This window comes from Natrix helvetica (genome assembly GCF_964273705.1).
Source record: "Natrix helvetica genome assembly, chromosome: 6".
Lineage (NCBI taxonomy): Eukaryota > Metazoa > Chordata > Lepidosauria > Squamata > Natricidae > Natrix > Natrix helvetica.
Genome location: NC_138553.1, coordinates 63,910,549 through 63,926,376, shown reverse-complemented (window position 1 = coordinate 63,926,376; position 15,828 = coordinate 63,910,549). Strand labels below are relative to the sequence as shown.

Here is a 15,828-nt window from a genome sequence, read left to right as displayed (position 1 = left end):
AGTCTAAGTGCTATTGCTGTATTCACTGGAAAGTAGTGGAACTGCTTCATTTATACTTAGCAAATTTTGCAGACATTTTTTTGAGGGCTGCTGGCCTGCAAACAATTTGCCACCTAATTTCACAACAAAATGCCTCACTTTGTACAATCCCCGTAACAACCAACCGCCCCCCCCCCGTTCTAAAATAAATTTGAAAAGGTTAAATAAAGCTGTGTTACTGTGCATTTCTGTGGCTCCTGCATATGAGAATGTATGCATGGAGAAGTGGGAGAATAAGGAAACTAAGCAGTAAGGAGTAAATGTATCAATAGAGTTTCAGGAGGGATGATATACAGGTTTAGACTTCACTCAGGGAAAAAGGCGCAACCTGTTTAAGAGAAACGTTTTAGGTCAGTGATGGTGAATCATTTAGACACCAAGTGCCCAAACTGCGTGCGCACACATGCCCAAAACTGAATGGCGTGCCCAAACACGCACATCACGGTTTTAGGTAACCCAGAGTTGATTCAGATCATTACTCTCTTCTCCTGCCCAAATAAAAGGATTATCACGGAAGCCTTAGTTTTATATGGTTTTCAGTATCAGAAAGGGACAAGAAATTGCCTGACTAAATTCAGAGTCACTGACATAAAAAGTATGGTTGTGAGAGACAATTTTGCAATTTGTGTTGTTTTTGAAAATTGCTTTCTTGCAGAGACGTAAAGTGGAGGACAATGTGTTACATTGGGTTTTAAAAATCTGGTGCTTTTGCTATCCTGCCACACAAAATAAAAATGTTTGATCTTCATGTGGGAGCAATTCTTCATATACGTGAGAATGTTCATACTGCATTGTTATCCTAATATAGTTTATGTACAGTCAGTGCAAAGAAGCATTAGACCTACATGCAGAAATGTTTTGAATTCTTTTAAGTATAAGGCATGCATTCATGTAGCAAAGTATTAACCGCAACAAATCTCCTTAGCTTTTGAGATCACTCAGGTTAAGAGTGGCTTGTTCACTAAAAGGAAGCCCTTCTATGGCTCATGAATTGAATCCCCCCCCCCCCCAGAATTAATGAGGATTGGTAAAGTTGCTGCAATGTTACCAAATGTCAAAATGAATCTTAATGGATAACTTATATGTCTAGTCTAACGCAAAGAAGGACCAGGGGAGACATGATAGCAGTGTTCCAATATCTCAGGGGTTGCCACAAAGAAGAGGGAGTCAAACTATTCTCCAAGGCACCTGAGGGTAGAACAAGAAGCAACGGGTGGAAACTAATCAAGGAGAGAAGCAACTTAGAACTGAGGAGAAATTTCCTGACAGTTAGAACAATTGGAACAGCTTGCCTCCAGAGGCTGTGGATGCCCCAACACTGGAAGTCTTTAAGAAAATGTTGGATAGCCATTTGTCTGAAACGGTATAGGGTTTCCTGCCTAGGCAGGGGGTTGGACTAGAAGACCTCCAAGGTCCTTTCCAACTCTGCTATTGTATTGTATTGTATTATATATCCATAGCATTGGCCTCTTTTACAGCTAAGGATGCACTTTAGACTGTTGCCTGATTTTGTAATGAAATATTTGGTTCTAACAATGAGAAATGAAGCACCAAGTTAAAATCAAAAGTTTTGGTTAACAATGTGCCAGAAAGGTATATATTGGAACCATGAATCACTACTATCAGTGAAATACTGGAAAACTTGCAATTTTCATAGTGGTTGGAATGACATTTAGGAAATGACATTCTTGACTATGTACAAGAATAATCTGAAGGTTTGCCTTTGTTAGGATCATTTGTATCTCTGATATGCTTATTTCTAAAATATATATGCCATTCAGTTCCAAAAAGATTCTAAGCACCTTACAAATTCAGATGTTGCTTGACATATAACTCTTTAACAATCATTCAAATTACAATAACCTTGGGGAAAAGTAACTTACAACCTGTCCTCAAAGTTACAGCTGTTGCACTGCCCGTTTGATTATGTGATCACAATTTGGTTTGGCAACTGGCTTGCATTTACAACTGGTTGCAGTCAAGTGATCATGATTTGCAATCTTCAGCTGGTTTCCAACAAGCAACGTCAATTGGGGAAATTGGATTTACTTAACAACCATGTCAGAGGTGGGCTGTACTCACCTTAACAATCGGTTTGCTGGTTGTGAGCGCCAGCGCTCGCTTCGCTCACACCTCTTCGGGGCTGAAACGGAGCTTCAAACATGCAGCTAATCAACTCAGGCAGCCCTGGTGAGTAGCACAGGAATGGTGTGGAGCTTGTCTGGGCAGGGAGAATCAGCCAGAAAGTTAGTTATAAATGGAAAGGACAGTTCAGGGGTGGATGGGCGGGGCCAGCCAGTGATCACAACTACTAGTTCACCCAAAACGGTCTGACCTGGCAGCAGCCCACCACTGAACCAAGTGATTTGCTTAACAACAGTCATTTGTTTGATATGTTATGACTCACTTAACCACATTGTTTAGCAACTGAAATTCCAGTCCTAATCATAACATGAGAACTACCTGTAATTAAAAAAAAGCAACAAGGAAAACACCACCATCCTAAAAAACCCTAGTAAGATTTCTTGTTGACAGACACAGGGCAAAAAGCCATCTTACTTGTCTCTTAGAGGAAAAGGCCTTGCATAGATGTCACCATATCAACAGTCCTTAAAAAAACAGTAGCGTTTGGAGGAGTTGGGTGCCAAATGTAATCCTGAGTATCAAGGCCTGTGAATGTTTTCCTGCCTTGCCAATATTTTGCTGCTGAAAAATGAAAAGACATCTCTGAAGGTACAATGAGGGTCTTTAAGAGTGATGAGGCAGATTTTATTTTTTCCAAGTGTTCAATACAAGCTGAAATATTGATACTCATTTTTGTAATGCCGTGGATAAAAAACATTGAAACAATGCTTAGTACAGACGTTATTTTCATAGAAACTTCATATTTCGAAACAAGTATATTTCGATTTCCCACAAAAGTTAAAATTACATACAGAGATAGTTACCATTTAGGATGCATGACACTATATCAGAAGCTACTAAAATTAAGAACAGGTAATGAACTACATCATTTTAACAATGCAATTACACAGAACTAGAAAACTGACTTTGTAGTAAAATATAAAAATCTACAATTATAAATATAAATTTGGTCCATGGAATCCACTCTAGAAATATTTACAATAAGTATCAGTTCTACTAAATGCCTACTAAAATTTTAAAATGTTGAATATTACAGAGAATATATTTACATTCTACTATATTAAAAGTTAAATTTCTAACAAAGGTATTAGGAGTGCTATAAATAACAGGGAATTGGATACTAAAATGTGTGTTGCTGAAAAATTCAGCTTCTATAGTTATGACAAAATTTAAGTGAAAATGTAATCACAAAAATTAAGAACTAATACTGTAAAAGACTACATACCATTCTTAGAAACTGCAGAGTTCAGCAAAATTAGTTCAAACATAACAAAATGCATTACGAGATTTTTTTTCCCGAAAAGGCACACATTGTTAATGCATTTGCAAGAAATGTTTATTCAAATCAAATGAAATTAAAAAAAGATTATCTAATAGCTGGACATCACCCTGCCCCATGTAAAAAAAGGAAATATTTCCAGCTCTGGATAATTGCTCTGACATATTTTGATTGAAGTCAAACTAAGGATTCCAAGCTTTCCGCTGCACTGCCATCTGGTAAAGCTGAGCCATTACTGTCGATGGATATCGAGGGATTTTCTTCTTGCCTTGAACTAACAAGACTGAGGACAGTTTTGTACAAAAACTGGTAATGGTCCTAGAAGAATATAGGTGGGTAGAAAATGATGAGACATTAGCGTGGCTTGTATGAATTACAATCACTAACAGCACATTCAGTAGTAAGAAATAAGCAACTGCATGCTCAGGAGAGGGTTGAAAGAGACACATCAATTTGTCAACCCCACAGCAAGGAGAGCATTTTCCTGGCCAAGAATAGTGCCTAGGTGATGGTAAGGAGAAAATATAAAATGACATTTTCAAAATGGTAAAAGAAGTTCCTGAGTTATAGATCAAGTATATCCATGCTCAGCAAATTGGCAAATTCATTGTTGCCAACACGAAGCAATACCAGGGTGGGATTGAAAAATTGTAGCAATGGATTCTTAGCTGGATGGGCATGGCCATGGGGGCATGACCTAGTTGGCTTCCTGCACCACAGCAGGGGGGCATTTTCACCCTCCCAGGCTCCGGAGGCTTTTCTCAAGCCTCTGGGAGGGTGAAAACAGCCTTCCCCAGGCTCCGGAGGCCCTCCGGAGGCCGGAAACGGACCCGTTTCTGGACTTCCAGTAGGTCTGTTTTTCACCTTCCCCAGGCTCCAGAGGTTTTCCTTGAGCCTCCAGGAGGGTGAAAATGGCCTCCCTCAGGCTCCGTAGTCCTCTGGAGGCCAGAAATGGGCCCATTAACAGACTTCCAGTAAGCTCATTTTTTTGTCATCTCAGAGCCTCCGTGCAGGCCCTCCACTTACCTGGCATGATGAAAGGGCTGCATGGAGACCCCTGGGAGGGAGGGGCAGGGTAGGTGGGGTCAGCCAGTCCTTCCAACTACTGGTTCGGTGAATCGGTCTGGGTCCGAACTGGCTGAATGCCACCCCTGCCACGCCTGCTATTTTAAATACTTAACATGAGATTTAATCTCTTTGAGAATGGAATTTCATCCCACAAAGAATGCAGTTTCATCATGCAGAGTAATTCTTGGCTACTTACAATATCTGTGAAGACTCCAGGTCTCATCAAATTGACCATCTTAGCTATTTGATAAACATCCACACAACTTTCATTTTCTAGCTGATGCATAAGTGTTGTTAAAGCACAGAAGGTACCCGCTGTCACTCCTCCATGCCTTATGAAAAAAAATACATGAATGTACATCTAGAAAAAGGGCATGCCTTATACTTTGATAAATTACGAAGCTGCTTAATAAAAATACCATTTAGGACTTCCTAGAAGGGTAGAGAATCAATCAAATGTGATTTATTTATGATCAACTACTAGTTCTGATCACTATTAGATGGGCATACGCACTAAAAAAGCATATTAAAGGGTTCACATTCTCTCATTTAAGAGCATCCTTCGTTACCACTTGGCCTGTTTGATTGTTGCAGTTCTTATGAAACATAAAATATATATTAAAAAAGATGTATGCACACTACTTTTGGACCTTTTAACAACTGAGTTATTATAAACCATGAAATCTCTTGCCTTCTACTCCAGAACTGTGCTTGCTGTTCTAACATTTTTCTTTTTTTCCTTTTTCCTATTTCTCAAAATCATTTCTTGTAGGTGTTTCTTGGATCGATTTTGAAGCTGAATTAATGTCTTTGAGTTGACATGACATTAAATTTTCTGTGCCACTACATGTTTTATTATTATCCTTTTAAGTAGTTTTATAGGTATTAAATGTGCAAACATAGCAATAGACCATGTAGATACATTTTGTTGCCTTAAATTACAGAGGATAGCGTTAGGGCACCTGACTAGAAAGTGGGAGTTCTAGTCCCACCTTAGCCAGGAATGACTTTGGGCCAATCACTCTCTCTCAGCCCAACCCTCCTCACAGGGTTGTTGTTGTGGGGAAAATAGGAGGAAGGAGGAGTAACTCCAGGTATGCTCACCACCTTTAGTTATTTGTAAAAATAATAAAGGCAGGATGCAAATAAATAAATAAATAAATAAAACCTGATTCTTTTTTTTCTGACACGGCAATGACTGAATAGTAAGAAATTATTAGTCATTGCTTTTGCATGATCTTTCACTTACAATGATCTTTTATTCTATTAAAGTGTTGCTATTTCTTTTCCACATACTCTTGAACTGTTTTGCTCCATGGGCAGTTCCCACAGATGCAATATACTGAAGTACTGGCAGAGTCAAGAAGGCATTATTAAGAGATGGTGAATGCCGGCACTTTTAAGTGGAAGAGAAATTTGGCTCCAATTTCTTTCTATAAATATGACTTTTATAACTCACAGATGCTGTACAAAACATACATAGAGTTGCCAACAATGATTGAATTTGAATTAATACTTACTCATCATGCACAATCATAGGGCCATCTCTGTTGGAAGTTTCTTCTTTTATGATGCTTATAAGTTCAAATGTTTTACTAATAGGGCTATCTGGATTTGGCCATTTTGGACACTGAAAGTGCCTCACTTCAAGAACGTAATCATCCTCAAAGATTAAAAAAAAATAGTGCATTTAATTGATTCACATTTATGAAACAGGTGAATCGATACAACTGAAAAACGTGTTTGGCTTGGAAATTTCCCACAGTTCTGTGAAAAGGTACTTGCCCCCATAAGGATTTTCTGAATGTTGACAGATCTTTGCCACTAAATCCATCAGAGTTACTGAGATATAAAAGATTGAGTGAACAGAACCTCAATCTCCTCCTCCTCAAATGTTTGGGATATGTTTCATTTAGTTCATGAACAAACAATCTTACACATAATGTTCCAGTTTATCTATATTCTTTTAAGAAAACAGGAGTGACCTGTTTTTTTTTTTAGCTCATTCAAGTGAAATTCTCATATGCAAATTCTAGACACAAGACATAATACCTCTGAAATTAACATTTTGAAAACCTGGGTTAAAAAGGCACTGATGCCTTTCAATCTGGAAAAGTTTACAAAACTATTTCTAAAATTCTGGGGTTCTACTACTACTTTAAGACATATTTTAAGATTATGTCTTAAAGCAGTAGTAGAACCCCAGAATTTTAGAAATAGTTTAGTCTCAAAATGGAGAATGTTTGGAAACCCTGAATTTTCCCAATTTTCTCATCCTGTTAAAATGAATAAAAAAGTGCAACATAAAAATGGAGAACTGCAATCCTTTTGCTTGCCAAAACAATTGCTTATCTCAGTTATTAAAGGGTATCTCTGTGGAGGAATGTTTTATGGAGAGATGACTCAAACATGCCCACATTTGGTCTACATTGATATTGTTATTTCTTCTGGAAGCCAAATTCTGTGTTTTACAGTAAGACTTTCATACGAATTATGAAGCATGGAAGTACTGCCATGAGTTGTTAGGGTTGTTTTGCTGTCTTGGGAACTAGATATTTAGTCATCGTTTAAGGAATCAAATTCTTTGTTTTATATTAGAAAATTGTACATGAGAAAATTAGAACGTTAACAATTAACTGAAGAAGCTGAAGAACAAGTGGGTTAAGAAGCAAATTACTCCAAACAGGTCTATACAAAATGAGTTTAAAAATTTCAAGATTTGCTTGGAATGGCCAGATCAAATCAAAACCTAAATCTTATACCCGTGATGGCGAACCTATGGCATGCGTGCCAGAGGTGGCACGCAGAGCCCTCTCTGTGGGCACGCCCGCTGTCGCCAACTGTGTTTCTGGTTTATGAGGTTTATACTTATATAAGTATAAGGCAGTGAGGATGAACCTTTTTGCCACCGAGTGCCCAAACTGGAACATGTGCACGTGTGCATGCGCCAGAAACCCAAAGACCAGCTGGCCAGTGCGCATGCACACACTGGGCAGCTGAACTTTGTGCGTGCCAGAGTGCCAGAAACTTTGTGCATGCTAGAGTGCCAGTGCATGCATGCGCACTGGCCAGCTGGTCTTTGGATTTCTGGCACATGCACGCATGCACATGTTCCAGTTTGGGCACTCGGTGGCAAAAAGGTTCACCCTCACTGCCTTATACTAATATTTTGACAGATTGTGAAATGAGCTGCTCATGCTAGAAAATTCTGAAATGATATTGAGCTGAAACAGCTTGGCATGGAGTAATGGCCTGGGTTCTGATATAGGAATGTAAAGAATTAATAAACTAATTATGAGGAGTATACTAATCAATTAATTGTTAATTCACTGCCTTGAGTTACTTATAAGGTGATAAAGGTTTAGAATAAAATCTAATAAATAAATAAATGTGACTGCGATTACTGCACTTTAAGGTGGTACAACCAGATACCAATCACTCTTTCATACTTGTTCACTACATATTGGATCACAATGTATGAAATAAATGAAACAAGCATCAACGTGACTTATTCACTCAGACTCCTTTTCACGTCAACAAGACTATATGAATTTCTGATAACATTAAAGGTAGTTACATAAAAATTAAGAACCTTCAAAAAGGTTAAATACAGGTATTCCTCTACTTATGACCACAATAGAGCCCACAATTTCCATTGTTAAGTGAGACATTTGTAAAGAGAGTTTTTCCCCATTTTACGACTTTCTTGCCACAGTTGTTAAGCGAATCACCACAGTTGATAAATAAGGAACTGGGTTGTCCCATTGACTTTGCTCATCAGAAAGTCTCAAAAGGTGATCATATGACCTTGGGACACTGCAATGGTCATAAGTATGGATCAGTTGCCAAGCATTGGGATTTTGATCACATGTTCATGGGGATGCTGCAAAGGTTGTAACTGTGAAAAATGGTCATAAGTTGCTTTTTTCAATGCAACTTTGAATGGTCACTTAAACAAACTGTTCTAAGTCGAAGACTACCTGTGTACTTCTTTATAAAAGTATATATACATATGTAATAGTTTAGAAATGGTTTCCATGAAGATTTTAACTTTAATCATTTTTTTATTATGTTTCTATATACTGTATCAATGATCCAAATCTGGGGACATGTATAAATGTGCTTAGAATTATATTTTTGGCTGTTGTGAAAAAACACTTTAAGAATATTCCAACCAAAGAAGAAATAATTATATTCATTTTATGCCTTATTAGGCATATTCCATTATGGCATTTGGAATTACAAAAATATAAAATGACAGGGCTAGAAAGCAAGCTATTGTAACCCCACCCCTAAAAGCAAAACAATCATCTGTTGTGTTTTAATTCAAAGGACAGTAACTGTATTGTATAGTAGGAGAGCAAGTGTACTTGTGTAGCTTCTAAAATGAAATCCTGGATTATGAGCTTCTCTTCATTGGATAAACACTTATGCTCTTCTGAAATCAGGCTGACTTTAAAGCTCTCACAGTTTATAGGATCCTCTTTGTTTGGCCAGTAGACAAATTCATCTTCCGCCTGCTAAAAGGAAAGGAAAATAAACCCTTCAGATTAGCTATGAAAAAAAGGAATAAAGGCTATTTTAATAAACTAACCATGATGTCATTTAATTGCACATTCTAAAATAGGTCAGTAATCACGTTGACCTTAACCTTTATGAGTATAATCAAGATTTTAAAAATATGCTTTAAAGCAGGGGTCTCCAACCTGGGCAACTTTATGGCTTGGCGTACTTCAGCTGGGAATTCTGGGAGTTGAAGTCCGTCAAGGCTTAAAGTTGCCCAGGTTGGAGACAACAATTTCCTATCTCTATTCTTATGACAGAAATCTATTATCTTTCCAGCATTCCATCATTTAAAGTATTTTATTTTATTATCCCTATTATGTCCAAAAGACTATATTCCATGCCTTCATTAAGATATTAGTAATGAGAAAAGCATTTTTTAATATCATTTTCTTATTTTTAACACCGAGCTCACTAATCAGCAAAGCGGTGAGATTCTGTTTCGTGATTAACAACTCTAGTAAGTAATAAAAATGCTGATATGAAGCAAAGCATTTAATCTTACCATATTCTGACTGTCAGGGAGCATAACAATTATTTGAGCATTGTGATCCCATATCATTTTCCAGAAATCTTTGATAGTGTGCAGCAAAGGATGTTGGGTAATAATGAATTCATTACTTTGATAATAACCCTGTAAAGAATACAAATTAAATTAAGGACACCCTGTTTCTTATAAACATGTGTTTCTTATAAGGAGTGCTCTTCCTTTTAATAGGATTGTGCTGTTTCTTAGAAGCCTCAGAAAAGGCATAATCTTATTAAAAGCAAGAAGATTCCTCCAGAAGATGAAGGACTAAACCAGTGCATACACCACAGACTACTGCAGAAACACTTCAGAGGATTTCTTGTTCAACCTTTTCCGTGACCTGTTTTATAACCACATGGTTTAAGGCAGTGATGGCTAACCTTTTCTGGGGTGAGTGCCCAAAGCGCGCCTGAATCCCTGAAATGCAATGCATCCCCTGCACATGTCCCATCCTCGCACATGTGCACGCATCCCCTGCAAATGCCCCTCCCCTGCACATGCGCCCTTGCATGCTCCCACCCCTACATATGCATGCACAGCCTCCCCTCATGTGCATGCGTGCCAGAGACCCGCTGACCATCTGGTTGGAATGAGGGACGCATATATGTACGGTGCTGAACTAGGGGGACAGCTTGCACGTCCACAGAGAGGGCGTCGCATGCCCCCTCTGGCACGTGTGCCATAGGTTCGCCATCACGGGTTTAGGAACTTTTTAAAATGTTTATATTGGCAAGGAAGAATATTAAATCATTTTCATTTCTTTGATAGCGAGGATGTTAATTTCTGTCCAAAAGTAATCCCAAAGGTGCTTTTTCCATAAGGCAATTGGACTTTCTTTTTCTCCGTGAAGTTGTCTTGCTTCTCATCTAGGAAGCTTCTTCAGTTCTTTAGAGTTCTTCAGAGAACTGAAAAAACCTCTTGGATGAGAAGCAAAACGTCTTAAAGGAAAAACCAAGGAAGACCAGTTGCCTTTTGAAAAAGCACCTTTGGGATAACCATGACCTGGATTCCTGAGAATTTCCATAAATATTTGCCTAAAAGTAAGTTATTTTTGCGTATCTATGCAAGATGACCTACATCAGAATTGTTTCCAAAGCTTTTATGAATGCTAAACAGGAAGTTATTTTCCTCCATGCACTTGAAACAGAACATTAATTGAATCACATAAAGCAGAGCTATTGGGGAAAAAGTGAAAGACCTGGTAGATCTTGGCAAAAATAATTGCAGTAGTTTAATAGTACCTACACTACCATTCTGTATAATCTGTATTTAATTCATTGCTTAAAACTGATTAAAAATGTTGATCTAGTATAATTTTACTAGTTCTCTGTAAATATACTTCAAATTGGCTATATATTCAATTAGAGTGATACATAATTTTTGTTTTTGTGGTTTTAACTATTTTTAGCTGTTTATAGATTTTTTATTTCCCTTTTACTTTCTAGGATTTTTCCCCACTGCTTTTTCTCTCTTCAGTACAGTACAGTACAGTACTAGTATTAGTATTAGTACAGTATATAATCCCTTCACTGTACAGCTTGTTAAAACATTTAAAAATAAGAAAGCAACAACGCAACAAAAAAGATAGCATAAATGCTATCCTTTTTTAATATTTGTTTTTATATTTTTTCCTCTTGTAATATTGATCCACAGAACACCTTCAGATTGCACCATGGATGTTCAGTGGGACTGATTATTTAGCTTTCCTTTCCTTCCAAAAGTTACAAAATAGGTGAATTAACGTTCCCAAAGATGATGTCTTTCATTAAAAGGACCCCTGGCCTCTATGTTCTTTCAGTCTGTAATCAGTGGGAACAGACTGACCTGGAGAGGAGGGGATTGCTTAAAGCTGCAGCTACTCCATCCTGGGGTTGGGATGATTTAAAAAGCTACAATTAAATATTAAACTGTCACATCCAACTATAAATAGCTCCTGCTTCCTAACTTAAGGACTGGCATGGATTTCTGAACAACTTTTCAACTTAAAAGAAAGCTGTGTCATGATATCTAAAGCCAAATATTGTGTAATATAGTGCTGGTCCTTACATTTTACTTGATTACATATGTGTTCAATCCATGGATGCCACTTCACACAAGATAATGGCAACTCTTTGGTGTTCTCTTTGCCCTATCTAGTCTTGTTGCTGGTTTGTTTGGTCAAAAGCTTGGCTGACACAAAGGAAGTCCCTCAGAAAGCTGACACCAATGAGTAGATCAATTCAAATTGTAGTGTGGTTTACAAGATAACTTACCATAATATAGGAAGCATTAATGTAATCGGTGCCCTCACCAGACAAAGATGAAATACCAACTCTAGATCTTTCCACTGTAACACAAAGATAAGAATTTATTGGGATGTGTGTTGCCAAACATCAACCATTTTCTGACATATGTTTTAAAATTCTCCAAAGCAGAGAAACTGGAGGAGCACAAGCTATTAACACGGGAACCAATATCTGCAGCTATATCTATTGTATTTATTTTACTGAGAGGCCCGGTTTAATGTTCTGTTGCTGAGATCTGGAAGCATAATGGGGCTTTCCTTTCTTCCACTCTTCCATCTAAGCAAATTATACATTTTGGATCATTTGTACATTGGATCCATACATTTTATCCCTACAGATGAAGTTATGGTAAATTGCTCCTCCTCCATTTAATATTGTGTGAATGGTCTGTAAATTATGAGAAGGACTCTTTCTTTCTTTCTTTCTTTCTTTCTTTCTTTCTTTCTTTCTTTCTTTCTTTCTTTCTTTCTTTCTTTCTTTCTTTCTTTCTTTCTTTCTTTATTCCTTCCTTCCTTCCTTCCTTCCTTCCTTTCTTCCTTCCTTCCTTCCTTCCTTCCTACTAAAAGTGCATGAAATACAAAACTGAAAAGAGAGGGTTTGGGATGATCTGAGTTACATTATCTGAAATGTGCAGTCTTTCACAAATGCATTGTCATTTCAAGGTGCATCCATCTTATCCATTTTGAATTATATCTATGTAGGCTTACATAGAAAAATACCAAAAGTTAATATACCGGTAAATGACTATTTACCACAACTTTTAGTATACTGCATAGATAACTTCAAAATTGGTCACAAATATTAAAAAGGGAAAGTGCAAAACAACAGATTTGTTTTCTCCAAACTTCCTTTATCATGATATACTCTGGTATATTAATAATAACTGCAATAAAATTACTGTCTTAATTTTGTGGTTATATTTAGTGAATTTTGTTTTTGACAAACCTACCAGGAATTATAGACGAAGTCCTGTTTTTTTCTCTGTTGCACTGTTTCAATGCAGTAGAATAATCACACTGCTGTATATTTGATTGGTTCAGAAGCTGAATAAAATACACATATAATAATAGTATTAATAATAAATGAACAACTGTAATACCACTTGAATACCATCAGCATAGACAACATTGCCATCAGTCAATTGCCAAAGGCAGCTTGCCCAAATATGGGAGGGAGCGCACTACTCCCCCTTTCTGTCCTTCAGCTCACTACAGAAGACCATCCAGGCAGAAAACCATATTTTTATTTTTAATGTTGCCTTTGCTATGTTTGTGTTGTATTTGTGCTGATAAATAAATAAAGGTCAATTTATAACAACATATATATATTTATTTTATATATATATATGCTGGTTTTGTTGTATTCGGGTCTTTTCCCGTGTAAGGTTGAGATTGTCTTTGCAACGTTTCGGCAGGATCACACCTGCCATCTTCAAGCTGTGGGCTTAAAATATATATGTGTGTGTGTGTGTGTGTGTGTGTGTGTGTGTGTGTGTGTGTGTGTGTGTGTTTGATATATATGATTATATATCATTTTTTACAAAGAGCCTAAGTGATCCAAGCATCAGGGAGGAAAAGCAAATTCCATTTTATTCCTGAAAGGCATTGTAACTGCAATAATAGAAAAAAATGAAAAAACTTGTGTTATGATGTCAAAATGCAAACCCTGGAGTGTTCTCTTGCATCCTAATGCTGTACACATCTACGTAAGTCATATCAATTGTGTTACGAAGTCATAACAGACATTTTGTCATTTTCTGCTTAATCTGCAGACCCCAGAAACATTATGATAATTGTCCTATGATTTTAGTGGGTCAAAATGTTAGGCAACAAAAGCATAAGAGTATATTTCTCTATGGCTGACAAGTAGTGTGAACTTTGCTTGCTTTATTTATTTCCAAATTTATATAGCTGCCTAACTCACACACAGTGATATTAGCATGCAAAAGGCATGCTAACTACCTGGCAAATGCCAGGTAGTTAGAGGTAAATAATCTGTCATGCTTCACATGGCAATATTTGCAACAGAGTTGAGGAAACAGCTGAGGCAGAATTGCCAATTTCTTGAAATCCAAACAGCCTCACCTTGAACTGTTTCTCTAATCTTGTCTTTCCCATTGGTCCTGGTATTAAGAGTGAATTCACATAGGCATGAATGTGATTTTCGGGTACTTCTGTTTCTTTGCTTAGTATGGCTTCCACAAGTGCATCATGAATGAAGATGTACTGTTCCTGATTTACAACATGAAGAAATAGCTTGGTCATAGCATTAGTGTTTATTGTGATCCAATGTCAGTTAATTTAGGCTATGTCCTACTATAAACTATTCAGCAGAACAGACTAAATAACAATTATACCAGTGGTGAGTTCCAGCTGGTACCGGCCCAATACTGCTGTACCGGTAGCGGCCAGGAGCAGCTGACAGCGTACTGGTACAGTGGCCCGCTTGGCCCACCCGTCCGCCCACTTTCTATATCTATTTTTAAAGCAACCAGCCAATTGCACACACGCAGATAGCATGCGGTGCCTGTGTGAGCTCCGACAAGCAGCTGGGTGTCGCAGGGGTGTTGGAGTGCGCAGGCGTGTGCAGCATGTGTGCACAAACAGGACGTGCAGTCCCGTGAGCAGCGTACCAGTAGCGACAGGGAGAGGAACCCACCACTGAATTATACACATTTTATTCCAAAGTCAGAAACATGTTTTTTTTACAGTTACAACAATTATATAAATTGCTACATTAACATGCTTATATTCATTACTGATCACAGGAGGCATCAACAAACTATAAGGTGTGTAATGTTTCATTTTTGTTAGAACTTGTCAGTCATTGGTAGTCTCCTGTATTTGGACTATATGCTCAACTGCTGAGTTCCCCTTTTTTCACACACATATATTTGCAGGTATATAAGAATATTTTGAACATTGCTATATTTTAAATCCACCTTAGAACTGCATGACAAATTTGTAGTTTTTCATTTTAGATCTAGAGCAGAAAATGTCATTAAAAGGTCTCCTAAACTATAATAGTAACATAAGGTTCCAAGAAAGAACAGTTTAATGCTCCTGATACTGTCTCCATTGTTCATTTAAGCACATTTCGGATTTCTTCTAATTAGTTGCAGAGTAAAAATCAGGCAGCTGATATTGATTTTATCTTGTAAAACAATGTAGGCATTTTCTATACGTTCCTTATAATACCTTTCAAAATACAGTTCCAGTGCATTCTTTCATTTTGGAATTCCCTAATGACACACACACAGATTTACAATGCATTTTTTTTGTACAACTGGCTTCTTGTTTCAAGTCAGCAGTGGTGTCAATAGAGTATGGTTAAAACAAAAATTCAAGGATGGCCTCAGTGACGTGATCAGCACATAAAAAAATCAGGTGGAACTTTGATAGCACCTGTGTGGATGCCATCTCCTTTTCTGCCTACGTGCCATTGCAATGTAAATGTGGATGAAGCCACAAGTAAAATATGCATATGGCAATTTTCTGTGATAGATTTTAATTAATTTATCTAATATAGTTCTCTAATGCACTGAAAAGGTTACAGGTAGTCCTTGACTAACAACAATAATTATGCCTGGAATTGTGGACATAAGATAGTGGCAGTCATTCATTACAACTCATAACACATGACCATGCCTGACTTTATGGCCTTTTTATGGCAGTCATTAAGAGAACATTACAGACATTAAGTGAATGCTGCAGTCATTAAATGAACCCATTGTATCCAATGGGTCTTTTTTACTTTTTTACTTGGTTTCCGGCAAAAATTCATGGTCAAGTGACCATGGGACGCTGCAAATGGCTGTAAATTGCCAAATGGTCAAAATGCAATTATGTGACTGCAGGACAGCCATTGTAACCTCAAATGATCCCTAAGTATCTGGCCATAAGTTAATGACTATCTATATA

At 37.4% G+C, this 15,828-nt stretch overlaps 1 protein-coding gene across 6 annotated transcripts in view; it reads right to left on the bottom strand.

The window, feature by feature from the left end:
• Window positions 1-2,778: 2,778 nt before the first annotated feature.
• The window catches only part of PTPRZ1 (protein tyrosine phosphatase receptor type Z1), a 133,218-nt gene continuing 120,168 nt past the window's right edge, over window positions 2,779-15,828 (bottom strand). For 3 of the 6 annotated variants that reach the window (XM_081958405.1, XM_081958407.1, XM_081958409.1), the window contains 8 exons: window positions 13,993-14,139; window positions 12,858-12,951; window positions 11,876-11,949; window positions 9,600-9,728; window positions 8,902-9,048; window positions 6,052-6,194; window positions 4,728-4,863; window positions 2,779-3,781 (listed from right to left, as the gene is read on the bottom strand). In XM_081958405.1, coding sequence (XP_081814531.1) covers window positions 3,641-3,781; window positions 4,728-4,863; window positions 6,052-6,194; window positions 8,902-9,048; window positions 9,600-9,728; window positions 11,876-11,949; window positions 12,858-12,951; window positions 13,993-14,139 — 1,011 coding nt within the window. In that variant the 3' untranslated portion in view covers window positions 2,779-3,640. Of the gene's footprint in view, window positions 3,782-4,727; window positions 4,864-6,051; window positions 6,195-8,901; window positions 9,052-9,599; window positions 9,729-11,875; window positions 11,950-12,857; window positions 12,952-13,992; window positions 14,140-15,828 lie in introns of all 6 variants that reach the window. The other 3 variants (XM_081958404.1, XM_081958406.1, XM_081958408.1) reach the window with 1 other exon arrangement.